General features: G+C 45.8%; 1 protein-coding gene across 1 annotated transcript in view; it reads left to right on the forward strand.

Moving 5' to 3' along the window:
* The first annotated feature begins 21,281 nt into the window (after positions 1-21,281).
* The window catches only part of LOC128645912 (transmembrane 9 superfamily member 2), a 662,966-nt gene continuing 657,787 nt past the window's right edge, over positions 21,282-26,460 (forward strand). The window contains exon 1 of the mRNA XM_053699233.1: positions 21,282-21,629. Within this exon, the coding sequence (XP_053555208.1) occupies positions 21,492-21,629 (138 nt within the window). The 5' untranslated portion in view covers positions 21,282-21,491. The remainder of the gene's footprint in view (positions 21,630-26,460) is intronic.

Consider the following 26,460-nt stretch of genomic DNA (forward strand, 5'->3'; position numbering starts at 1 on the left):
TAACCGTACCTTTAGTGTAGCCTTCTCTGAGGCATCCTCTGCCCGTTACCACTTTTTGTTGGGGTATCGCAAGGCTCTGTCTTCGGGCCCCTTCTCTTCTCAATCTACACGTCATCATTAGGATCCTTAATAAAGTCCCACGGGTTTCAATATCATTTGTATGCTCACAACACCCAACACTACCTCTCTGCACCAGACCTATCTCCTTACTTGCTAACTGTCTCTTTCATATCACATCTTGGATGTCCTCTTACTTCCTTAAGCTTAATCTCTCCAAAACTGAGCTCCTTATTCCCCCCCTTCTTCCAAAATATCCACCCCCCTTTCTCTATAACTGTTGATAACTCCATCATTATCCCTACCCCACATGCCCGATGTCTTGGGGTCTTTCTTTCACTCCTCACATTCAGTCCTTGGCTAAAGCCTGTCGCTTCCACCTTAAAAAACATCTCTAAAATTAGACATTCCTACACAAGACACAACTAAGATTTTAATCCACTCTCTCATCCTTTCCCTCCTCGACTACTGCAACTCCATCCGCTCTGGTCTCCCTAGCTGCCACCTAGCTCTTTTTCAATCCATAATGAATGCCTCTGCCAGGCTCATCTTCCTTACACGTCGCTCGTCATCTGCTGCACCTCTTTGCCAATCCCTTCACTGGCTTCCTCTTGCCTCCAGGATTAAACACAACATTCTCAATCTGACATACAAAGCCCTTAACTGCACTGCTCCCCCCTACATCTCAGACCTTGTCTCCAGATACTCTCCCTCCTGTCCCCTTCGCTCTGCTCACAATCTCCTACTCTCCTCCACTCTCGTTACCTCCTGACATTCCCGTTTACAAGACTTCTCCAGACTGGCTCCCCTCTTATGGAACTCTCTGCCTTGCTCCACAAGACTCTCCCCTAGTTTTGAAAGCTTCAAGCGCTCCCTAAAGACTCTACTATTCAGGGATGCATACAACCTACACTAACCTTCCTAACTCCACTGCTATCCCCTTGAACCCCTTAGCATGTAAGCCTATGAGCCCAGCTGTTTGTAGATCACCTTTATAAGAGCCGACTACAACAGTGCAACCCATTTGATCCCTATAAATGTTATCTTGTATACTGCCAATGTTTATAGCGTTGCGGAATCTGTTGGGGCTCTACAAATACCTGATAATAATAATGGATTATATTTTCATTGTTTGTTGAGGATATGTGGAACTTTTAATGCTTTTTTTTTTTAACAAAAATTATTTTAGTCTGAATTTCATGTATAAATACTGGTAGTTAGAGGATGAATTTTCTGAACATTGAGTTTTTTTCTTTCTTTCTGGTAATTGAAAAACTTTTAGCTGAGAAACACAGTTTTAAAAAAGTTGCTTTAATGGACAGAGAACTGTAATTTTTCGTCCCTACAAATAGCTAATTTACCTTTATTTTGTCATTTTAAATAACTACCTTTACCTGTTGTATCCCTACCTATATAGAACATTTCAATTCTCAAGTACTGGTTATAGAAAAGCTATGCAAAAATGAATGTTTAGAAATAATCATTCCCTCATTGGGTGTTGGGACAGAAAGAAAATACAATATTAATTCATTGTTCGCTCTAAGAATTGGTCTCACTGTGTATAGAAAGGTAAGGAAGATTTTGAGTAAATATAGTGAGATAGATAGAAGTCTACTCAGCCTAGAAATTCAGCTCATTACTTTAGGTTGTGGTTTAAATTACCAGAGGCAGTTATTTCACATACATAAATAAACATAAAGGAATGCATTCCAGTACATTGTATGCACTGCAGCTGGTATAAGTAATTATAAACACATTAAGGGGAAAACAATTTTACAGTACCCTGCCCCTTTAAATATTTAATAAATAAAACAGAACAATTGGTTTTTACCTAGGTTTCCTTCTCTACTGAGGCATATTAGGGCAGTTATAAATGGTTCACTAGAATGTGCAACCAATGGCTGTAAGTAACAAAGCAGTGTTAAAGGGACAGGGGGGCAGTCAAAAATAAACTTTAATGACTCAGAGCATGTAGACTCTTTTAAATTCACTTCCGTTATCAAATTTTCTTTGTTGTTTTGGTATCCTTTGATGAAAAGTATACCAAAGTAGGTTTTTATGAGCAGCAATGCAGTACTGGGAGCTAGCTGGTGATTGGTGGCCACACACATTTGTTTTTTGTCATTGGCTAAACCAAATGCGTTCGGCTAGGTTCCAGCAGTGCATTGCTACTCTGAAGATGACTTTAACTCTGTGTTTAATCCCTTTGCAGGGGTAACCCCTTCCTGGAGGTACATATTTGTTACAATAGTGCAATAATAAAAATGTTTTAATATATTAGAGCATATTCCTTTTGAATGTGTATGTCCTTAAAGGGACACTAAACCCAAAATATTTATTTCATGATTCAGATAGATAATTCAATTTTAAACAACTTTCCAATTTACTTCTATTATCTAATTTGCTTCATTCTTTAGATATCCTTTGTTGAAGAAATAGAAATGAACATGGGTGAGCCAATCACACGAGGCATCTATGTGCAGCCACCAATCAGAAGCTACTGAGCCTATCTAGATATGCTTTTTAGCAAAGGATATCAAGAAAATGAAGCAAATTAGATAATAGAAGTAAATTAGAAAGTTGTTTAACATTACATACTCTTTCTAAATCATGAAAGAAAAAATTTGTGTTTCATGTCCCTTTAAATATGGAGTCTGCACTTTCACTGTTAACTGAAAATGAAACGTCCTCAAGTTTAAGAATTCAATGCATGAAACCTTTTTCCCTTGGTAAAGGACCACAGAGATCCTCATTATAATGACAACTCGCAAAGCTATAAAGATGCTCTGACGTCATGGTTTTGCTTTGATCGTGAAGTCTGTGACCCACAGACGTGCACTGCCAGAGATACAAGGTGCTAGCAACACACTGGCAACATGACTCGATTAGTTATCCAGCCAGTAACTTCCTGAAGATACGGACCAATCAGATAATGCAGTAATGCCTATTTCCTGTGTATTATCTGATTGGTCTGTAGTCCGTTTGATTCCGCCTACATCTAACTTGTGCCATCACACCGACTTACCGGGAGGCGCTGTGGCTGATGCGGGTTACGGGGGGACTGATGCGGGTTACAAGGGGGCGCTGGGGCTTATATAGGTGACAGAGGGGGCACATGTGGGTTACAGGGGGTGCTTATGTGGGTTACAGGGGGTGCTTATGTGGGTTACAGGGGGTGCTTATGAGGGTTACAGGGGTGCTTATGTGGGTTACAGGGGTGCTTATGTGGGTGACAGGGGGTGCTTATGTGGGTGACAGGGGGTGCTTATGTGGGTGACAGGGGGTGCTTATGTGGGTGACAGGGGGTGCTTATGTGGGTTACAGGGGTGCTTATGTGGGTTACAGGGGCGCTTATGTGGGTTACAGGGGTGCTTATGTGGGTTACAGGGGTGCTGATGAGGGGTATAGGGGGACACTGGGGCTTATGTGGGTTACAGGGGAGCTTATGTGGGTTACAGGGGGTGCTTATGTGGGTTACAGGGGGTGCTTATGTGGGTTACAGGGGCGCTTATGTGGGTTACAGGGGGTGCTTATGTGGGTTACAGCGGTGCTGATGAGGGTTATAGGGGGACACTGGGGCTTATGTGGGTTACAGGTGTGCTTATGTGGGTTACAGGGGTGCTGATGAGGGTTATATGGGTGCACTGGGGCTTATGTGGGTGCTTATGGGGGTTACAAGGGTGCAGATGAAGGTTATAGGGGGTACTGGGGCTTTTGTGGGTTACAGGGGTGCTGATGAGGGTTGTAGGGGGGCACTGGGGCTTATGTAGGTTACAGGGATGCTTATGTGGGTTATAGGGGGTGCTAATGAGGGTTATAGGGGGAACTGGGGCTTATGTAGGTTACAGGGGGTGCTTATGTGGCTTACAGGGGTGCTGATGAGGGTTAAAGGGGCACTGGGGCTTATGTAGGTTACAGAGGGGGTGCTTATGTGGGTTACAGGGGGTACAGGGTTATGTAGGTTACAGGGGGTGCCTTTGTGGGTTACAGGGGTGCTGATGAGGGTTATAGGGGGGCACTGAGGCTTATGTAGGTTACAGTGGGTGCTTATGTGGGTTACAGGGGGGCACTGGGGCTTATGTGGGTTTCAGGGGGGGTGCTTATGTGGGTTACAGGGGGGCACTGGGGCTTATGTGGGTTACAAGGGGTGCTTATGTGGGTTACAGGGGGCACAGGGTTATGTAGGTTACAGGGGGTGCCTTTGTGGGTTACGGGGGTGCTGATGAGGGTTATAGGGGGGCACTGAGGCATATGTGGGTTACAGGAATGCTTATGTGGGTTATAGGGGGTGCTAATGAGGGTTATAGGGGGCACTGGGGCTTATGTGGGTTACAGGGGGGCTGATGAGGGTTATAGGGGGGAACTGGGGCTTATGTAGGTTACAGGGGGTGCTTATGTGGCTTACAGGGGTGCTGATGAAGGTTAAATGGGGCACTGGGGCTTATGTAGGTTACAGAGGGGAAGCTTATGTGGGTTACAGGTGGCACAGGGTTATGTAGGTTACAGGGGGTGCCTTTGTGGGTTACAGGGGGGCACTTGGGCTTATGTGGGTTTCAGGGGTGCTGATAAATGTTACAGGGGAGCACTGGGGCTTATGTAGGTTACAGAAGGGGTGCTTATGTGGGTTAAAGGGGGGCACTGGGGCTTATGTGGGTTACAGGGGGGCTGATGAGGGTTACAGGGGGCACTGGGGCTTATGTAAGTTACAGAGAGGGTGCTTATGTGGGTTACAGGGGGCACTGGGGCTCATGTAGGTTACAAATGGGGTGCTTATGTGGGTTACAGGGGGGCTGATGAGGGTTACAGGGGGCACTGGGGCTAATGTAGGTTACAGAGGGGGCACTTATGTGGGTTACAGAGGGGGCACTGGGGCTTATGTAAGTTACAGAGGGGGTGCTTATGTGGGTTACAGGGGGGCTGATGAGGGTTACAGGTGGGCACTGGGGTTTATGTGGGTTACAGGGGGGCTGATGAGGGTTACAGGGGGGTGCTTATGTGGGTTACAGGGGTGCTGATGAGGGTTACAGGGGGCACTGGGGCTTATGTGGGTTACAGGGGTGCTTATGTAGGTTATAGGGGGGCACTGGGGCTTATGTGGGTTACAGGGGGGCTGATGTGGGTTATAGGGGGAACTGGGGCTTATGTAAGTTACAGGGGGTGCTTATGTGGCTTACAGTGGGTGCTTATGTGACTTACAGAGGGGGTGCTTATGTGGGTTACAGGGGGCACAGGCTTATGTAGGTTACAGGGGGTGTGTTTGTGAGTTACAGGGGTGCAGGTGAGGGTTATAGGGGGACACTGGGGCTTATGTGGGTCACAGGTGTGCTTATGTGGGTTACAGGGGTGCTGATGAGGGTTATAGGGGGGCACTGGGGCTTATGTGGGTTACAGGGGGTGCTTATGAGGGTTACAAGGGTGCAGATGAAGGTTATAGGGGGTACTGGGGCTTTTGTGGGTTACAGGGGTGCTGATGAGGGTTGTAGGGGGGCACTGGGGCTTATGTAGGTTACAGGGATGCTTATGTGGGTTATAGGGGGTGCTAATGAGGGTTATAGGGGGGAACTGGGGCTTATGTAGGTTACAGGGGGTGCTTATGTGGCTTACAGGGGTGCTGATGAGGGTTAAAGGGGCACTGGGGCTTATGTAGGTTACAGAGGGGGTGCTTATGTGGGTTACAGGGGGCACAGGGTTATGTAGGTTACAGGGGGTGCCTTTGTGGGTTATAGGTTACAGGGGGTGCCTTTGTGGGTTACAGGGGTGCTGATGAGGGTTATAGGGGGGCACTGAGGCTTATGTAGGTTACAGTGGGTGCTTATGTGGGTTACAGGGGGGCACTGGGGCTTATGTGGGTTACAGGGGGGCTGATGAGGGTTACAGGGGGCACTGGGGCTTATGTAAGTTACAGAGAAGGTGCTTATGTGGGTTACAGGGGGTGCTTATGTGGGTTACAGGGGGTACAGGGTTATGTAGGTTACAGGGGGTGCCTTTGTGGGTTACAGGGGTGCTGATGAGGGTTATAGGCAGCACTGAGGCTTATGTGGGTTACAGGGATGCTTATGTGGGTTATAGGGGGTGCTAATGAGGGTTATAGGGGGCACTGTGGGTTACAGGGGGGGCTGATGAGGGTTATAGGGGGGAACTGGGGCTTATGTAGGTTACAGGGGGTGCTTATGTGGCTTACAGGGGTGCTGATGAAGGTTAAAGGGGGCACTGGGGCTTATGTAGGTTACAGAGGGGATGCTTATGTGGGTTACAGAGGGCACAGGGTTATGTAGGTTACAGGGGGTGCCTTTGTGGGTTACAGGGGGGCACTTGGGCTTATGTGGGTTTCAGGGGTGCTGATAAATGTTACAGGGGAGCACTGGGGTTTATGTAGCTTACAGGGGGGCTGATGAGGGTTACAGGGGGCACTGGGGCTTATGTAAGTTACAGAGAGGGTGCTTATGTGGGTTACAGGGGGCACTGGGGCTAATGTAGGTTACAGAGGGGGCACTTATGTGGGTTACAGGGGGCACAGGGTTATGTAGGTTACAGGGGGTGCCTTTGTGGGTTACAGGGGTGCTGATGAGGGTTATAGGGGGGCACTGAGGCTTATGTAGGTTACAGTGGGTGCTTATGTGGGTTACAGGGGGGCACTGGGGCTTATGCAGGTTTCAGGGGTGCTGATAAATGTTACAGGGGAGCACTGTGGCTTATGTAGGTTACAGAGGGGGTGCTTATGTGGGTTACAGGGGGGCACTGGGGCTTATGTGGGTTACAGGGGGTGCTTATGTGGGTTACAGGGGGCACAGGGTTATGTAGGTTACAGGGGGTGCCTTTGTGGGTTACAGGGGTGCTGATGAGGGTTATAGGGGGGCACTGAGGCTTATGTGGGTTACAGGAATGCTTATGTGGGTTATAGGGGGTGCTAATGAGGGTTATAGGGGGCACTGGGGCTTATGTGGGTTACAGGGGGGCTGATGAGGGTTATAGGGGGAACTGGGGCTTATGTAGGTTACAGGGGGTGCTTATGTGGCTTACAGTGGGTGCTTATGTGGCTTACAGGGGTGCTGATGAAGGTTAAATGGGGCACTGGGGCTTATGTAGGTTACAGAGGGGATGCTTATGTGGGTTACAGGGGGCACAGGGTTATGTAGGTTACAGGGGGTGCCTTTGTGGGTTACAGGGGGGCACTTGGGCTTATGTGGGTTTCAGGGGTGCTGATAAATGTTACAGGGGAGCATTGGGGCTTATGTAGGTTACAGAAGGGGTGCTTATGTGGGTTACAGGGGGGCACTGGGGCTTATGTGGGTTACAGGGGGGCTGATGAGGGTTACAGGGGGCACTGGGGCTTATGTAAGTTAGAGAGGGTGCTTATGTGGGTTACAGGGGGCACTGGGGCCCATGTAGGTTACAAATGGGGTGCTTATGTGGGTTACAGGGGGGCTGATGAGGGTTACAGGGGGCACTGGGGCTTATGTAAGTTACAGAGAGGGTGCTTATGTGGGTTACAGGGGGCACTGGGGCCCATGTAGGTTACAAATGGGGTGCTTATGTGGGTTACAGGGGGGCTGATGAGGGTTACAGGGGGCACTGGGGCTAATGTAGGTTACAGAGGGGGCACTTATGTGGGTTACAGAGGGGGCACTGGGGCTTATGTAAGTTACAGAGGGTGTGCTTATGTGGGTTACAGTGGGGCTGATGAGGGTTACAGGGGGACACTGGGGCTTATGTGGGTTACAGGGGGGCTGATGAGGGTTACAGGGGGGTGCTTATGTGGGTTACAGGGGTGCTGATGAGGGTTACAGGGGGCACTGGGGCTTATGTGGCTTACAGGGGTGCTTATGTAGGTTATAGGGGGTGCTAATGAGGGTTATAGGGGGGCACTGGGGCTTATGTGGGTTACAGGGGGGCTGATGTGGGTTATAGGGGGAACTGGGGCTTATGTAAGTTACAGGGGGTGCTTATGTGGCTTACAGTGGGTGCTTATGTGGGTTACAGGGAGTGCTTATGTGGGTTACAGGGGGCACAGGCTTATGTGGGTTACAGGGGGTGTGTTTGTGAGTTACAGGGGTGCTGGTGAGGGTTATAGGGGGGCACTGAGGCTTATGTAGGTTACAGGGGTGCTGATGAAGATTATAGGGTTCACTGAGGCTTATGTAGGTTACAGGGGGTGCTTATGAGAGTTACAGGGGGGCATTGGGCTTATGTGGGTTTCAGGGTTGCTTATGAGGGTTACAGGGGGCACTGGGGCTTATGTTACAGAGGGGGTGCTTATGTGGGTTACAGGGGGGCACTGGGGCTTATGTAGGTTACAGAGGGGGGCTTATGTGGGTTACAGAGGGGGCACTGGGGCTTATGTAGGTTACAGAGGGGGTGCTTATGTGGGTTACAGGGGGGCTGATGAGGGTTACAGGTGGGCACTGGTGCTTATGTAGGTTACAGGTGGGCTGATGAGGGTTACAGGTGGGCACTGGGGCTTATGTAGGTTACAGAGGGGGGCTTATGAGGGTTATAGGGGGCACTGGGGCCTATGTAGGATACAGAGGGGGGCTGATGATGGTTACAGGGGGGCACTGGGGCTTATGTAGGTTACAGGGGGGCTGATGAGGGTTACAGCGGGGCACTGGGGCTTATGTGGATTACAGAGGGGGGCTTATGTGGGTTACAGAGGGGGGGCTTATGTGAGTTATAGAGGGGGGGGCTTATGTTGGTTACAGAGGGTGGCTTATGTGAGTTAAAGAGGGGGAGCTTATGTGGGTTACGGGGGGGTTATGTAGGTTACGTGGGGGCTTATGTGGGTTACAGAGGGGGGCTTATGTGGGTTACAGAGCGGGGGGCTTATGTGGGTTACAGAGCGGGGGGCTTATGTGGGTTACAGAGCGGGGGCTTATGTGGGTTACAGAGCGGGGGGCTTATGTGGGTTACAGAGCGGGGGGCTTATGTGGGTTACAGAGGGGGTGCTTATGTGGGTTACAGAGGGGCTGATGAGGGTTACAGGGGGGCTGATGAGGGTTACAGGTGGGCACTGGGGCTTATGTAGGTTACAGAGGGGGGCCTATGTGGGTTACAGGGGGGCACTGGGGCTTATGTAGGTTACAGAGGGGGCGCTTATGTGGGTTACAGGGGGGCACTGGTGCTTATGTGGTTTACAGGGGGCACTGGGGCTTATGTAGGTTACAGAGGGGGGCTTATGTGGTTTACAGGGGGCACTGGGGCTTATGTAAGTTACAGAGGGGGTGCTTATGTGGGTTACAGGGGGGCACTGGGGCTCATGTAGGTTACAAATGGAGTGCTTATGTGGGTTACAGGTGGCTGATGAGGGTTACAAGGGGCACTGGGGCTAATGTAGGTTACAGAGGGGGTGCTTATGTGGGTTACAGAGGGGGCACTGAGGCTTATGTAGGTAATAGAGGGAGTGCTTATGTGGGTTACAGGGGGCTGATGAGGTGTTACAAGGGGCACTGGGGCTAATGTAGGTTACAGAGGGGGGGCTTATGTGGGTTACAGGGGGGCACTGGGGCTTATGTAGGTTACAGAGGGGGGCTTATGTGGGTTACAGAGAGGGAACTGGGGCTTATGTAGGTTACAGAGGGGGGCTTATGTGGGTTACAGGGGGGCTGATGAGGGTTACAGGTGGGCACTGGGGCTTATGTAGGTTACAGAGGGGGGCTTATGTAGGTTACAGAGGGGGGCTTATGTGGGTTACAGAGGGGGCACTGGGGCTTATGTAGGTTACAAAGGGGGTGCTTATGTCGGTTACAGGGGGGTTGATGAGGGTTACAGGTGGGCACTGGGGCTTATGTAGGTTACAGAGGGGGGGCTTATGAGGGTTATAGGGGGCACTGGGACCTATGTAGGTTACAGAGGGGGGCTGATGATGGTTACAGGGGGGCACTGGGGCTTATGTAGGTTACAGGGGGGCTGATGAGGGTTACAGCGGGGCACTGGGGCTTATGTGGATTACAGAGGGGGGGGCTTATGTAAGTTATAGAGGGGGGGCTTATGTGGGTTACAGAGGGGGGCTTATGTGAGTTAAAGAGGGGGAGCTTATGTGGGTTACGGGGGGGGTTATGTGGGTTACAGAGGGGGGCTTATGTGGGTTACAGAGCGGGGGCTTATGTGGGTTACAGAGCGGGGGCTTATGTGGGTTACAGAGCGGGGGGCTTATGTGGGTTACAGAGCGGGGGGCTTATGTGGGTTACAGAGCGGGGGGCTTATGTGGGTTACAGAGCGGGGGGCTTATGTGGGTTACAGAGCGGGGGGCTTATGTGGGTTACAGAGCGGGGGGCTTATGTGGGTTACAGAGCGGGGGGCTTATGTGGGTTACAGAGCGGGGGGCTTATGTGGGTTACAGAGCGGGGGGCTTATGTGGGTTACAGAGCGGGGGCTGAGGGTTACAGGTGGGCACTGGGGCTTATGTAGGTTACAGAGGGGGGCTTATGTGGGTTACAGGGGGGCACTGGGGCTTATGTAGGTTACAGAGGGGGCGCTTATGTGGGTTACAGGGGGGCACTGTTGCTTATGTGGTTTACAGGGGGCACTGGATCTTATGTAGGTTACAGAGGGGGTTTATGTGGTTTACAGGGGGGCACTGGGGCTCATGTAGGTTACAAATGGAGTGCTTATGTGGGTTACAGGTGGCTGATGAGGGTTACAAGGGGCACTGGGGCTAATGTAGGTTACAGAGGGGGCGCTTATGTGGGATACAGAGGGGGCACTGGGACTTATGTAGGTAATAGAGGGAGTGCTTATGTGGGTTACAGGGGGGCTGATGAGGTGTTACAAGGGGCACTGGGGCTAATGTAGGTTACAGAGGGGGCACTGGGTCTTATGTAGGTTACAGAGGGGGTGCTTATGTGTGTTACAGGGGGGTATTGGGCTTATGTGGGTTTCAGGGGTGCTGATGAGGGTTACAGGGGGGCACTGGGGCTTATGTAGGTTACAGAGGGAGTGCTTATGTGGGTTACAGGGGGCATTGGGCTAATGTAGGTTACAGAGGGGGGCTTATGTGGGTTACAGAGGGGGCACTGGGGCTTATGTAGGTTACAAAGGGGGTGCTTATGTGGGTTACAGGGGGGCTGATGAGGGTTACAGGTGGGCACTGGAGCTTATGTAGGTTACAGAGGGGGGGCTTATGTGGGTTACAGGGGGGCACTGGGGCTTATGTAGGTTACAGAGGGGGTGCTTATGTGGGTTACAGTGGGGCACTGGGGCTAATGTAGGTTACAGAGGGGGGCTTATGTGGGTTTCAGGGCTGCTGATGAGGGTTACAGGGGGGCACTGGGGCTTATGTAGGATACAGAGGGATTGCTTATATGGGTTACTGGGGGGCTGATGAGGGTTACAGGGGGGCACTGGGGCTTATGTAGGATACAGAGGGGGTGCTTATGTGGGTTACATGGGGGCACTGGGGCTTAAGTAGGTTACAGAGGGGGTGCTTATGTGTGTTACAGGGGGCACTGGGGCTTATATAGGTTACAGAGGGGGGCTTATGTGGGTTACAGGGGGCTGATGAGGGTTACAGAGGGGGGGGGGTGATTATGTGGGTTACAGAGGGGGGGCTTATGTGAGTTACAGGGGGCACTGGGACTTATGTAGGTTACAGAGGGGGGGGCTTATGTGGGTTACAGGGGGGTGCTTATGTGGGTTGTAGGGGGCACTGGGGCATATGTGGGTTACAAGGGGTGCTTATGTGGGTTATGGGGGGCACTGGGGCTTATGTGGGTTACAGGGTGGCTGATGAGGGTTATAGGGGGGAACTGGGGCTTATGTAGGTTACAGGGGGTGCTTATGTAGGTTACAGGGGGTGCCTTTGTGGGTTAATATAGGTTACAGAGGGGGGGGATTATGTGGGTTACAGAGGGGGGGGCTTATGTGAGTTACAGGGGTCACTGGGAGTTATGTAGGTTACAGAGGGGGGCTTATGTGGGTTACAGGGGGGCTGATGAGGGTTACAGGGGGGTGCTTATGTGGGTTACAGGGGGGTGCTTATGTGGGTTATAGGGGGGCACTGGGGCATATGTGGGTTACAAGGGGTGCTTATGTGGGTTACAGGCGTTCTGATGAGGGTTGTAGGGGCACGCTGGGGCTTATGTGGGTTACAGGGGGGCTGATGAGGGTTATAGGGGGGGAACTGGGGCTTATGTAGGTTACAGGGGGTGGTTATGTGGGTTACAGGGGGTGCTTATGTGGGTTACAGGGGGCACAGGCTTATGTAGGTTACAGGGGGTGCCTTTGTGGGTTACAGGGGTGCTGGTGAGGGTTATAGGGGGGCACTGAGGCTTATGTAGGTTACAGGGGTGCTGATAAAGTTTATAGGGGGCACTGAGGCTTATGTAGGTTACAGGGGGTGCTTATGTGTGTTACAGGGGGGCACTGGGGCTTATGTGGGTTTCAGGGGTGCTGATGAGGGTTACAGGGGGGCACTGGGGTTTATGTAGGATACAGAGGGGGTGCTTATGTGGGTTACAGGGGGGCACTGGGGCTTATGTAGGTTACAGAGGGGGTGCTTATGTGGGTTACAGTGGAGCACTGGGGCTAATGTAGGTTACAGGGGGGCACTGGGGTTTATGTGGGTTTCAGGGGTGCTGAAGAGGGTTACAGGGGGGCACTGGGGCTTATGTAGGATACAGAGGGGTTGCTTATGTGTGTTACTGGGGGGCTGATGAGGGTTACAGGGGGGCACTGGGGCTTATGTAGGATACAGAGGGTGTGCTTATGTGGGTTACATGGGGGCACTGGGGCTTAAGTAGGTTACAGAGGGGGTGCTTATGTGGGTTACAGGGGGGCTGATGAGGGTTACAGGGGGGCACTGGGGCTTATATAGGTTACAGAGGGGGGCTTATGTGGGTTACAGGGGGCACTGGGGCTTATATAGGTTACAAAGGGGGGCTGATGAAGGTTACAGGGGGCACTGGGGCTTATGTGGTTTACAGGGGGGCAATGGGGCTTATGTGGGTTACAGGGGGATTATGTGGGTTACAGAGGGGGGGGGCTTATGTGAGTTACAGAGGGGGGGCTTATGCGAGTTACAGAGGGGGGCTTATGTGAGTTACAGAGGGGGGGCTTATGTGAGTTACAGAGGGGGGGCTTATGTGAGTTACAGAGGGGGGGCTTATGTGAGTTACAGAGGGGGGGGGGCTTATGTGAGCTACAGAGGGGGGGGGGCTTATGTGAGCTACAGAGGGGGGGGGGCTTATGTGAGCTACAGAGGGGGGGGGCTTATGTGAGATACAGAGGGGGGGGCTTATGTGAGATACAGAGGGGGGGGCTTATGTGAGTTACAGAGGGGGGGGGCTTATGTGAATTACAGAGGGGGGGTTTATGTGAGTTACAGAGGGGGGGGTTTATGTGAGTTACAGAGGGGGGGGTTTATGTGAGTTACAGAGGGGGGGGGTTTATGTGGGTTACACCTATAACCCTCATCAGCACCCCCTGTAACCCACAAAAGCCCTGTCAGGTTATCTGTAAATGTCACTGGATAATACATATCTATATGATAAGATAGAGTAAGTATGCAATGTATCAAATATTAAGTTTGAGCATGCTTAATACCATTTGCTGGATACATTGTGTATTGCAAATCTGAGGTTAAGATGTAACCCACATAGATATCCCCTGTAACTCACATAAACATTAGGGCTGCTGAAAATAATCGATTCAGTGATGCATCACGATGCAGCCGTTAACGATGCTGCATCGATGCAAGTGCAGACCTGAATCGATTCAGGGGTCAGTGACATCATTGCGCAACGTCACATGACCCCGCCTCTCTCACAGAGCAGTATATTCAAAGAAGCCGACATAAGGGAGTCTTTCTCCGGGTTTTACACCAGCTGCACATCAGGACTTTCTGTGTGCACACTGCGCAGATATCGGACACTGAGAGCACTCTCCACAGACCTCCCCTCTCACACACAAATGTTCCGATCAGGAATTTTTATGACACCTAATGCCGACAGCAGCCTGATGTAAACAGTGAATCTTTTCTTGTATTATTGATTCAATGTTTACTGTTGTGGTCTCTGCTGCATGTTTGCTCTCTGTCATATCCCTAGCCCAAACGAGCATTTATGGGTTGCTATTAGATATAGTAAGTCAAGCTGTTTTTCCCTGTGGATGTCAGGCTTTGTCATCTGCCTGAAGGAACTGTTTGAACCATTTGCTAAAGGTGTTGGTTGGCACCGAAACGTCATGGGATCGTTTTAATCTTTGAAAATTCTACAATAAAAGCTAAGTTTTATTTTTAAATCCAGTGAGTGCTATCTTATTAGTGATTGTTTTTATATACAAAGGATGTCCAACGCTTCTTGGGATTCGCCAATTTTTATCGAAAGTTTATTAGGGGGTTTTCTACTATTGTGAAACCCCTTACTAGCCTCACTGGCTCTCGCTCCCCATTCATTTGGAATCCAAAGGCACAGGAAGGATTCAACATACTGAAGACCTCTTTTACAACTGATCCTATATTGCAATTCCCTAACCCAGCATTACAATTCATTCATGAGGTAGATGCCTCCAACTTCCCCTCAGATCCTATACACCCCGTTGCTTTCTTCTCAAGATTAATGACACCTCCTGAATTGAATTATTCAATTGGAGACAAAGAACTTCTAGTCATAAGGAAATCTTTTGAACATTGGCGCCATCTACTCGAAGGTACGAAGATACCTGTACTCATATATACAGATCATCGTAATCTGGAGTATCTCCAATCAAGCAAGACTCTTTCAGCTCGCCAACTCCGTTGGAGCCTGTACTTTACAAGGTTCAATTTCCATATTACATATCGGCCAGGGTAAAAAAAACAGAAAGGTGGACGCCCTGTCCCGAAGGATCAACCAAAGTGCAGCTGAAACCCTTCCGAGAACTATACTCAATCCAGAACATTTCTGTGCCATGTTAACCCCTTATAGATTCCTACGCAAAACCCAACAGGAAGACCTTACCTTTCCAAAAACAAAGTTACAACAAAGGGATGATTCTCTTTACTATTGCAAGGACAAACACTTTTCATACCCCCTCCAATCATAGAAAAGTTGCTGTACAACCATCATGATGCACCTCTTGCCGGACATCCTTGTGTCCAAAGAACCTTGGAACTCCTAAAAAGGAACTACTGGTGGCCTAACATTGACCATTCTGTAAAAGACTATGTCACAACATGCGAAAAATGTGCAATTCTAAAACCTGAGAAGGCTCGTCCTTATGGATTATTAAAACCATTGCACATACCAGATTGGCCATGGCAAACCATAGGGATGGACAACATAGTCGATCTTCCTCCATCCCGTAATTGAAATACCATACTATTAGTCGTCGATCTCCTCACAAAGATGGCTAACTTCATCCCTTATCGAAAATTACCTACATCCGCAGAAACTGCACAGCTGTTATTACAACACATAGTAAGGCTACATGGGCTCCCCTCCATCATCATTACTGACAGGGGATCCCAATTCACGTCTAAGTTTTGGAAAGCATTGTGCAAGGTCTTGCACGTTGATCAATTGTACAGTACAGCATTTCACCCCCAGACAAACCGAAAGAGTCAACCAATAGTTGGAACAGTATATCAGATGTTACTGTTCCTTCCACCAAGACGAATGGTACGACATCATTCCAACAGCAGAATATGCCTACAACTCGTATAATGCCTCCAACTAAGACAACCCCGTTCTTCTCCAATTATGGGTATCACCCTACCTTCCACGTATTCCTACAACTGAACACTATGTCACCCCAGGTTGATGAAACAAGTAATACCATAGCTGAATCATTCACCATCCTTAAAGAAAATACTCTCTGTGCGAAGAAAATCACAAAGACAAGGGCGCCTCTTTGTGTGATATAGTTTGGACAAATGTAAAAATAGGTGAATACAGATTTTATACTCACAAGTAAAGCAGCACTCTGTTGTGCTTATAGAGGCAGACTGGGAGTTCACACTGTCCCAGTTCACTGACCAAGGCAGTGCAACAAATCACTCCAGGGTAGATTTCAATTAAGCTCAGGCTCTCAGCAAAGAGTTAAAATACCATAGTTTAATGGTGCAGTAAAATACAATATAAAATGTCACAAATGTGACCGTAACAATGGATAAACAAGCAACTAGTTTCTCAGATCTCTGTCTGTTTCCTCAGGCTTCTATCCAAAGACTGAGAGCTCTGGCTTATAAATGCTAAATGACCACTCTAAGAGTGAAACATAACCACACCTATACCAATCATGACTATAATGTGATCAACCTTATGTGATGTATGATACATACATGTGTGCTGTGATATATAAAAGTGAAGAAGAATAAATGTATGACTATAAAGTCAATATGTGTAGTATATAATATAAATTTGTACTGTGATATACAAAGAGGAGAAAAATAAATGTATGACTATAAAGTCAATATGTGTAATATATAATATAAATTTGTACTGTGATATACAAAGAGGAGAAAAATAGCTATAAAGTCAATATATACACCTCTGATAATACCTGTGTAATATTAAATAGCTATAGTGTTGCATGGAAAAAAAGAAAAAAGAATACCATAATAATATCCTATAACATATGATGCTGACATGATATCCACCATAAGATAATGTTTGGCTATGGTTGTTGTTTTTTACATCCTGTATTAACCAATTTGTACAGTACTTGTTTGTTTTTTAGTATAATGTGAATTATTTGGAAATGGGTTTAATCATTGTATTCTAACTATGGTCTGATTGAAACAGGTGTGCACTCACACACCTGATGAGGCAGGTTCACTTCCACACCTGAATAGGTGTGGTTATGTTTCACTCTTAGAGTGGTCATTTAGCAATTATAAGCCAGAGCTCTCAGTCTTTGGATAGAAGCCTGAGGAAACAGACAGAGATCTGAGAAACTAGTTGCTTGTTTATCCATTGTTACGGTCACATTTGTGACATTTTATATTGTATTTTACTGCACCATTAAACTATGGTATTTTAACTCTTTGCTGAGAGCCTGAGCTTGATTGAAATCTACCCTGGAGTGATTTGTTGCACTGCCTTGGTCAGTGAACTGGGACACTGAACTCCCAGTCTGCCTCTATAAGCACAACAGAGTGTTGCTTTACTTGTGAGTATAAAATCTGTATTCACCTATTTTTACATTTGTCCAAACTATATCACACGAGGAGGCGCCCTTGTCTTTGTGATTTTCTTTGCACAGAGAGAGTATTTACCCAGACTGGTTTTGTGACAAGGAGCTGACTTCTGGATCTAAGGGAGAATCTTATATATGTGCTACCCAGGAGGACTAATAAACCTCTGAAGTGCCCTCCTAATCTTGGGACGTTCTGAGCATCAATATCATATACAGATAAGAACTTATTAGAGACTTAATACTAGTTATTTATTTATTATATATTGTTTTAAGCTGCATTTTCTATTTATATTGATCTCATCACATCACATTTGATGAGAGTCCATGTCTCATTTTTTCTGTAATTGTCATAATTATTTTGTCTCTATACATTATGATCTGATCATTTTATATTATTTTTAAGTTTTTATTGTTTTTACTATACTTCAGTATTATCCTACAGATTATTTTATATATTTCTTCTAGCGCCCCCTAGAGTTACGCTAGCATAGTGTAACAGGTATTTCTATCCTTAAAGAAAACACCAAAGAAGCCCAATTAAGGCAGAAGTATTACAATGCCAAAAGAAGAATACCACCCACTTATTCTGTGGGCGACAAGGTTTGGCTCTCCACAAGACATTTGAATCTTAAAACACCCTATAAAAAATTCTCTCAACTCTTCATTGGGCCTTTTCAAATTACAAAGGTGGTGAATGAAAACACTGTAGCCCTGGATTTGCCTCCTGAATATCGGATACACCCGAAGTTCCATGTATCCCTGTTAAAACCCTACACACCTACTAGAGCACAAACGTCTGGTTCCCCATTTCCTCCTACACTGATCGAAGAAGACATATACGAGACCAGCTTTATCTGAGATTCTAGGCTCTTGCAAGGACAGCTCCAATATTTGATCCGCTGGAAAAGTTACAGTCCCGAGGAAGATTCCTGGGAGCCTGTCACCAACATCCATGCTGCACGTTTAGTCTCAGCCTTCCACCGCACTAATCCGGACAGGCCTGGACCTATTGCTGCGGTGCAGCCCCTTTGACGGGGGGACATGTCATGGATATTTCCTCTCTGGTATACCCCTTTAAGGCTTCTCCATATATTCTCACAATCCTCCTTGCCAACTTGTCAATTATTTCAGAGGTGTAGCAACTGTGTCGTCAGATACTTTGAAATACAAGGGATAAGAGTGCGCTAAAAAAGCTCTACCACTAGTAAATGATTATAACAGATAACACTATAATACCTACACTATAGCCAGAATGTTATATTTCTAAAGGAAATGTAATTATATCACCATGGCTCTAATAAATATAGGAATACAATACTAGATTAAAAAAAATATATTTATTTATTAACAATTTACTAAAACCAAAACTATATTAATATATATATATAATAAGGTGCATCTTATGGAAATTCATAAACAATCATATACAGTCTTAAATTCATAAACATAACCTTTGTAAAAATTGGTATAACTGCTTATAGAGTCTTGCTATATTATACATTTCTTAGCGTCCCAAATCTTAGGAGTTATATGTGCTTGAAATTGTATCCACACTTGCAAAATGTTCAGCAGACAAAGTTCGTATAATAAGCGTTATTCAGTGGTAAGTTCATCCAATACTAGGATACACTTTGAAGTATTTATTTTAATGGAAAATAGCGTCTTAGTAACCCAAATGTTTCAATGTTAGTACATTAAAAGCCCAGGGAGATAACTCACCAGAATACGAAAGGTAGAGATTTTAGTTTTACTACCTTTCTCTGACCGTGCTCCTTTTTCTCACAAGGGTTTAGCGTTCAGCTAGCCGTTTACCAAAGTTGTGACGTGTCACATTCACGTTTTACGCTGATCCGCCAATCACCAGGTCAGATTACCGGTGTTAGAATTTCAAACCAGGGCTCCGTTTAGATCAATGTGTCAGGTTGTCAAACCAAGGCTCCGCTCAAATCAATGTGTCAGTGCAAACTTAACACAACACTGTAGTGTATGGACATTCAAAGTATTTCAAGCTGTGTCTTTATATACAAAGAAAGTTCCTTCCGTGATCGCCACTCCGGTGGTGGTTTGCAGGTATATGTTTAGATAGTATCCATAAAAAGCTGGCCAGCTTCCACAGGTCTTCTCAGCTACGCGTTTCAGCCCGAAAGCTTTTATCAAGATCGTCAGATACTTTGTTTCCTATATTCTGCTGACTTACTTTGTGCCAAAGATATCGGATTTCATCCAAAGGGCTCTCTGAGCTGAAAATCTACTTGCTTATTTGACCTGTTCTAGCAGGTGTCTAAGAACCAGGACATTATCAAATTCCTCTAACCACGTAACTCCCTTTACACAGCCGCTTCCATATTCCACCTGATTTCCTCAGCGGCAAATCCATACTGAGTCTGAACATTCTGCTCATAACGAGGATATTTCGAACCGGCAACCAAAGAACTTTCTTTAACAGTACTGCTGCTAATTGCGGCTACCAATAAAGACCTCCGGGTAAGCTTTTTCTTTGCTCTAAAGCTGCCGAGTTTCTACGCTCCTGATTGGTGCACTGACTCACATCTCCAGTGTTACGTCACTACTATAAACGCTGCGCTCTCAATCTCCTGCTGTGAACAGCTGTTAAACAAACCGACAGCTCAAGACTTAACCTCCTATACCGCTACATGAAAGCAACATCTGCTTAACCACGCTGAACCTTCCTCCTCTTGCTAGCTTGTACAGGAGATCTTAACCCTCTCATGTAACCAACCTAAAAGAAACCATTTCCAGTAGTTGCTTCCACACACTTTTGAAACTAGGTGTAAAATCTGCAGTTGTGATCCCACACTATACACATAAGCTGCAGAGGTTTTTGGCTGCATTACACCCACAGAAGCCCCAGTGCCCCCTATAACCCTAATCAGCACCCCTGTAACCCACATAAGCCCCAGTGCCCCCCTATAACCCTCATCAGCACGCCTGTAACCCACATAGGAATCCCCTATTACCCCATCAGCACCCCTGTAACCCACATAAGCCCCATTGCCCCCTATAACCCTCATCAGCACCCCTGTAACCCACAGAAGCCCCAGTGCCCCCTATAACCCTCATCAGCAGCCCTGTAACCCACATAAGCCTCAGTTCCCCCTCTGTCACCTACATAAACCCAAGCGCCCCCTGTAACTCTCATCACTCCCCCCGTAACCCGCATTAGCCACAGGCTACAGCGCCTCTCGGTAAGTCAGCGCAATAGCAGTGCACAAGTTGGACTTGGATCAAGTAAGTGTAAGTGAAGATGCAAGCCAGGCAGTAACCCACAGAAGCCCCAGTGCCCCCTATAACCCTCATCAGCACCCCTGTAACCCACATAAGCCCCAGTGCCCCTATAACCCTAATCAGCACCCTTGTAAACCACATAAGCATTCCCTGTAACCCACATAAGCCCCAGTGCCCAACTATAATCCACATAAGCACCCCCTGTAACCAACACAAGCACCCCCTGTAACCCACATAAGCCCCAGTGCCCCCCTACTCCCCTCATCAGCACCCCTGTAACCCACATGAGCACCCCTGTAACCCACATGAGCCCCGGTGCCCCCCATAACCCTCATCAGCACCCCTGTAACCCACAGAAGCCCCAGTGCCCCCTATAACACTCATCAGCACCCCTGTAACCCACATAAGCATCCCCTGTAACCCACATAAGCCCCAGTGCCCCCTATAACCTTCATCAGCACCCCTGTAACCCACAGAGCATCCCCTATAACCACATAAGCCCCAGTGCCCCCCTATAACTCTCATCCGCATGCCTGTACCCTAAGCACCCCCAATAACCCACATAAGCCTCAGTTCCCCCTCTGTCACCTACATAAACCCCAGCACCCCCCTGTAACTCTCATCACTCCCCCCGTAACCCGCATCAGCCACAGGCTACAGCGCCTCTCGGTAAGTCGGCGCGATGGCAGTGCATAACTTGAACTTGATCGTGTAAGACTGTAAGTGAAGATGGAAGCCAGGCAGTGGCACTAGGCGGGCGAATTAAAAGGACTATAGACCAATCAGATAATACAGAGGAAATAGGCGTAACTGCATTATCTGATTGGTCCGTGTCTTCAGGATGTTACTGGCTGGAAAATTAATCGAGTCATGTTGCCAGTGTGTCGTCGCTAGCACCGTGTCTAGAGATTACCTTTACGGCGCTTTGCTGTCAGTATGGAGTAGCCGTGAGCGCGCACGTCACGCCTGTCGTTAGTGTCACACGTTGCGTAGTACCAGGCACTTAGCAGCAGGTTGGCGTCAATTCGGAGCTTCTACAATCAGCTGACATCCCTGACTGTCTAGGATCCTCAGCAAGGATGGTTTCCACCCTGGCAGGGAAAGGCCCTGTATTAGCGTTTGCAACTTTGTTCTCTGTTTGTTGTAGTGGGTTTTATCTCCCGGGTTTAGCTCCAGTTAGTTTCTGTGATGAAAGCAACCATGCGGAGAACTGCAAGGTAGGAAATAAGCGCTTCTCTGTTGTAGTGAGAGTCGGAAGTAAATATAAAGGTGAGATTGAATGGGGTTAATAGCCTGATTAAGTATTAGAACAAGAAAGTGAGTCAACACATTCAGAAGTATAAGCTCCTATAGGCAACGCCAAGACTATAAAAATGACAATACTTGTAAACACCAACAAAATATAAAAACTTGTTGCTAGTATATATTCCCCTTGAATATTGTCTTATATTGTGTGTATGTATATGTGTGTGTATATATATATATATATATATATATATATATATATATATATATATATATATATATATATACATACAAAAACCACTTATTACCAAATTATAAATTGTGTTTTTGAAACACCAGCAAATTGCCTAGTACAAATGGGTAGTATAGCATACACATTTTTCAGCGGTAAATTATATGAATGCAAAAAATAAATTAAGTGCATTTTTTTAACTGTGCTTAAATCCTGTGTTTTATTGGGATTTAGTACAGTTTGTCACAACCAGATGTGTTCATTTGTGTTATAGGGGTTTTGATATGACTTTGTTAAACAAGGAATGTTGGTAAATTTTTCTTCCATTTCCTGTTATTAAATGTATTCATGCAATTTTGAATGAACTTTAGCTCTCTGATAAATCAGCACCACTGATTTAGTTCCTGGTAGATTGTCTGACAGGTGGGCGGAGCCCACTCATTGATAAACATGCAGTAGTACTCTGAGTTCTGCTCTTTCTCTGAACAAGAATTTACACACTGTTATAGTTTTAAACCATGTTTGTACATGGCACTAGTTTAGAGAGGTCTAATTCCAGCTTCTGGTTTCAGTTGATAAAATGCAGGATTATAGAAGATCTGCAATTTATTTTAACTGTTGGAGTAGTGAAAAAGTGGTATACTTTCTTGAAAATTATTAGATAACTAATACCATAATTAGGCTGACCATATTGCCGCTTTAAAAAGGGACACATATGAAAAATACATATGCCAGGGGTGTTTTCAGGGCTGTTTAAAGAAATGGTTTTGTATAAGAACCCTCACATATGTATTTTTCATATGTGTTCCTTCTTAAAGCGGCAATATGGTCAGCCTAACCATAATAGAGTTAAAAAATTCCTGGGATAGCTTTAAGACTACCTTTAAAATGTATTAAATGGACAGTCGAGTGTAAAAATAAAATGCTATATTTTATTAAATTTTTATTTTATATTAATTTTCCGTATTCCGTCACAGCTGCACTGGGCTTTAAAGCCGTTATGACGGAATACAACGTCATCGCAAACGGCTGTCCTGAAGCCTACTAGGCTTGCAGGATTTGATCGCGGTCTGGAGGGCGATCCTAGCGTATTAGGGACGCCCCCCAGACCCGATCCCATAATTTAAATCTCGCAATCTTTTGCACGATCGTGTGATTGCAATTTGGTCACGAAAGGGTTAAAACTGTGAACCTGACTCTTTCCTGCCCTACATTGTACACCAAACCCCAGTGCTATCTTCATCCGAAGTGATAGAGGCGTGTCTTAGAGCTTGACCTTGACTATATGTCTTATCTTTTGTTTATGACTTAAAGGAACATTGTACTATAAAATTGGTTTTCCTTTAATGTGATTACTGTGTCTTGTTATAACAGCTGCATAGTATAAAATGTATGAACAATTGGTTCTTTAGGTTTATTTTTGTATATGGAATAATGGGTTGAGCTTGCAGGGAAATCAGATCACCTTATTTGATCACTTTTTTTTTTTTTTTTTTTGGTACACACACATGCTTCTTTATATTATCTCTTTAAACCAAAGCAAGATAGAGAGAACAATTGAAAATTAACATTTTACTACTTATCTCTCCTTATCCCCACCGGAAATCTATTTTTTTTCTGCCAGCTATGTTTACATATCCTTTTATAGCCAATACTTAAAGGGACATGAAACCCAATTTTTTTTTCTTTCACAATTGAGAGAGAGAGAGCATGCAATATTAATCAACTTTCTATTTTTGCTTTATTCTCTTGAGATACTTTGCTAAAAAGCATATCTAGATAGGCTCAGTAGCTGCTGATTGGTGGCTGCACAGAGATTCCTCGTGTGATTGGCTCACCCATGTGCATTGCTATTTCTTCAACAAAGGATATCTAAATTAAACAAATTAGGTAATAGAAGTACATTGAAATGGTGTTTAAAATTAATTGTATTCTCTACCAGAAGCATGAAATAAATACTTTGGGTTTAATGTCCCTCTAAGTATAGAAACTTTCAGTATAGGTAGTGATATTACGGGCAAAATCATCTATTTCAAATGCTGCAAAGGAGGTATTTGTAAACTATTTCTATAAACTCAAGCAGGTAAAACGGCTCACTGGGAACAAATTAAAGGGGAGAAACAATTAGGGTACACTGTCCCTTTAAATACATTCTAAAATCAGATAATTCATAAAAATAAAGTACTTAATGACCAAGGAGGTACAGGGTACATCCTACAAAAACTGTCAGTTAATGACCAAGCTGTGGAAGTGATCGTCATCGCTTCCAGCTACTTTTAAGGTATTACAGTGATGCCTCGATATTGAGGCATCACTGCAATACATTTTTTACCCACTCTGTGGCCCTCTCTGCATCGGCCAGCGATGGTGCCGATCGTTGGTGGTTGGGAGCTAGGGCTGGGCGATATGGCCAAAAAAAAATATTGCGATTTAATCGCGATTTCCTTTATAAATGACCATAACGCCTTAATTTTTCAATAAAAAATGTATTTAAGACTACAGAATCTTAATGTACATGTTTCTCAATGTCCAATATACTCTGGGAGAATAAAAATACATACCACATATATATGTGTGTGTGTGTATGTGTATATATATATATATATATCTATATCTTTTGTGAGTGCTGGGTTTTCTCTGTGTGTTGTATTAATTTGTTTTGTAATTTTCCCTATGGTTCTTGCACCCAGACCTGACTGGGGTTAACTGCCTGTGACTCTGGGAGCAGCACAGCTTCCTGTGAGTGCCAGTGGCACCCAGGGCTGAGCATGTTGCAGGGTCATAGGATGTGTACCCGGTCCAGTATGAGAGTGCAGTTCCCTTCCGTGTTTTGTATATATCTAGGGTGATTACATATTCCCCCAGAAGCAGAACTTTTTTTAACTTTCTGCGATTTTTTTTTTGTCAAAAATTTTCTGCAGGTCATTTTGAAATAGAAATCTGTTTAATTTTGACTTTACTATCCCTTTAAGAAACTTAAATTTTTTATTATGAAATAAACTTTGTTCTTTTGACAACCTTTTTTAAAAATCGATTCATATGTACATATCGGCATGAAATGCGGTTGTATGAACTAGCAGTATCTTCCTGGTCTCTCCATACATACCCCCCTACATATCAGTATCACCCTGGTCTCTTCATACATACCCCCCCTGCATATCAGTATCACCATGGTCTCTTCATGCATACCCCCCCTGCAAATCAATATCACCATGGTCTACTCTCTTCATGCATAACCAACCCCCCCCCCACTGCATATCAATATCACTCTGGTCTACTCTCTTTATGCATATCCCCCCCTGCATATCAATATCACCATGGTCTACTCTTTTCATGCATACCCCCCCTACATATCAATATCACCCTGGTCTCTTCATACATACCCCCCCTGCATATCAATATCACCCTGGTCTCTTCATACATACCCCCCCTGCATATCAATATCACCATGGTCTCTTCATGCATACCCCCCCTGCAAATCAATATCACCATGGTCTACTCTCTTCATGCATAACCCCCCCCCCCCCAATGCATATCAATATCACTCTGGTCTACTCTCTTTATGCATATCCCCCCCTGCATATCAATATCACCATGGTCTACTCTTTTCATGCATACCCCCCCTACATATCAATATCACCATGGTCTACTCTCTTCATGCATAACCAACCCCCCCCTGCATATCAATATCACCCTGGTCTACTCTCTTCATGCATACCCCCCCCCCTGCATATCAATATCACCATGGTCTCTTCATGCATACCCCCCCCCCTGCATATCAATATCACCGTGGTCTACTCTCTTCATGCATACCCCCCTGCATATCAATATCACCGTGGTCTACTCTCTTCATGCATACCCCCCTGCATATCAATATCACCATGTTCTCTTCATGCATACCCCCTGCAATATATTATATAAACATACTTTTACTTCACATATACCCCACCATACTGATTTTATTATGATTGCTGTCTGACACTATATATATATATATATATATATATATATATATATATATATATATATATATATACACACACCTTCTCACACATGTATACATATTAACACCCATTTATTAAAAAACTAAATCTGGCTACTAAGTATATTGGTTGGCTCCTAGAGTCCTAGAATAATTCTTTTAAAGGGCCAGTGTACTCTAAAATCATGGATAATATATAATACCAGTAATAAATTCCCTAATTAACTAAATGAGATATGTATAGGAATTTTGAAAAGCAATGCGTTTAGTACATTTTACTTTTTTATTTCCTGCTCCTGAAATATTCTGGATGGTGCTGGCACTCCCCAAAAAAAGGGCTGAGCTGTGCTTTTGGCATAGCACTCCAGCAACATATAGATAGGCATTAGAAAATACAGCAATGGGCATTGGGCAGAAAAATATAGGTCCAAACAGTGCAACAACCTTTATTAATTTAAACAGAATGTATACTTGAATCAGACCAAGTGTTTTACTGCATATGTATGTAACCCCAGTCCATCCTCCATTCCATTTAAACAGAAGTCTATCGGTGCCAGACAGAACACTGTGTGTGGAGCAGCTCCATATA

This window comes from Bombina bombina, chromosome 1, assembly GCF_027579735.1.
Source record: "Bombina bombina isolate aBomBom1 chromosome 1, aBomBom1.pri, whole genome shotgun sequence".
NCBI lineage: Eukaryota > Metazoa > Chordata > Amphibia > Anura > Bombinatoridae > Bombina > Bombina bombina.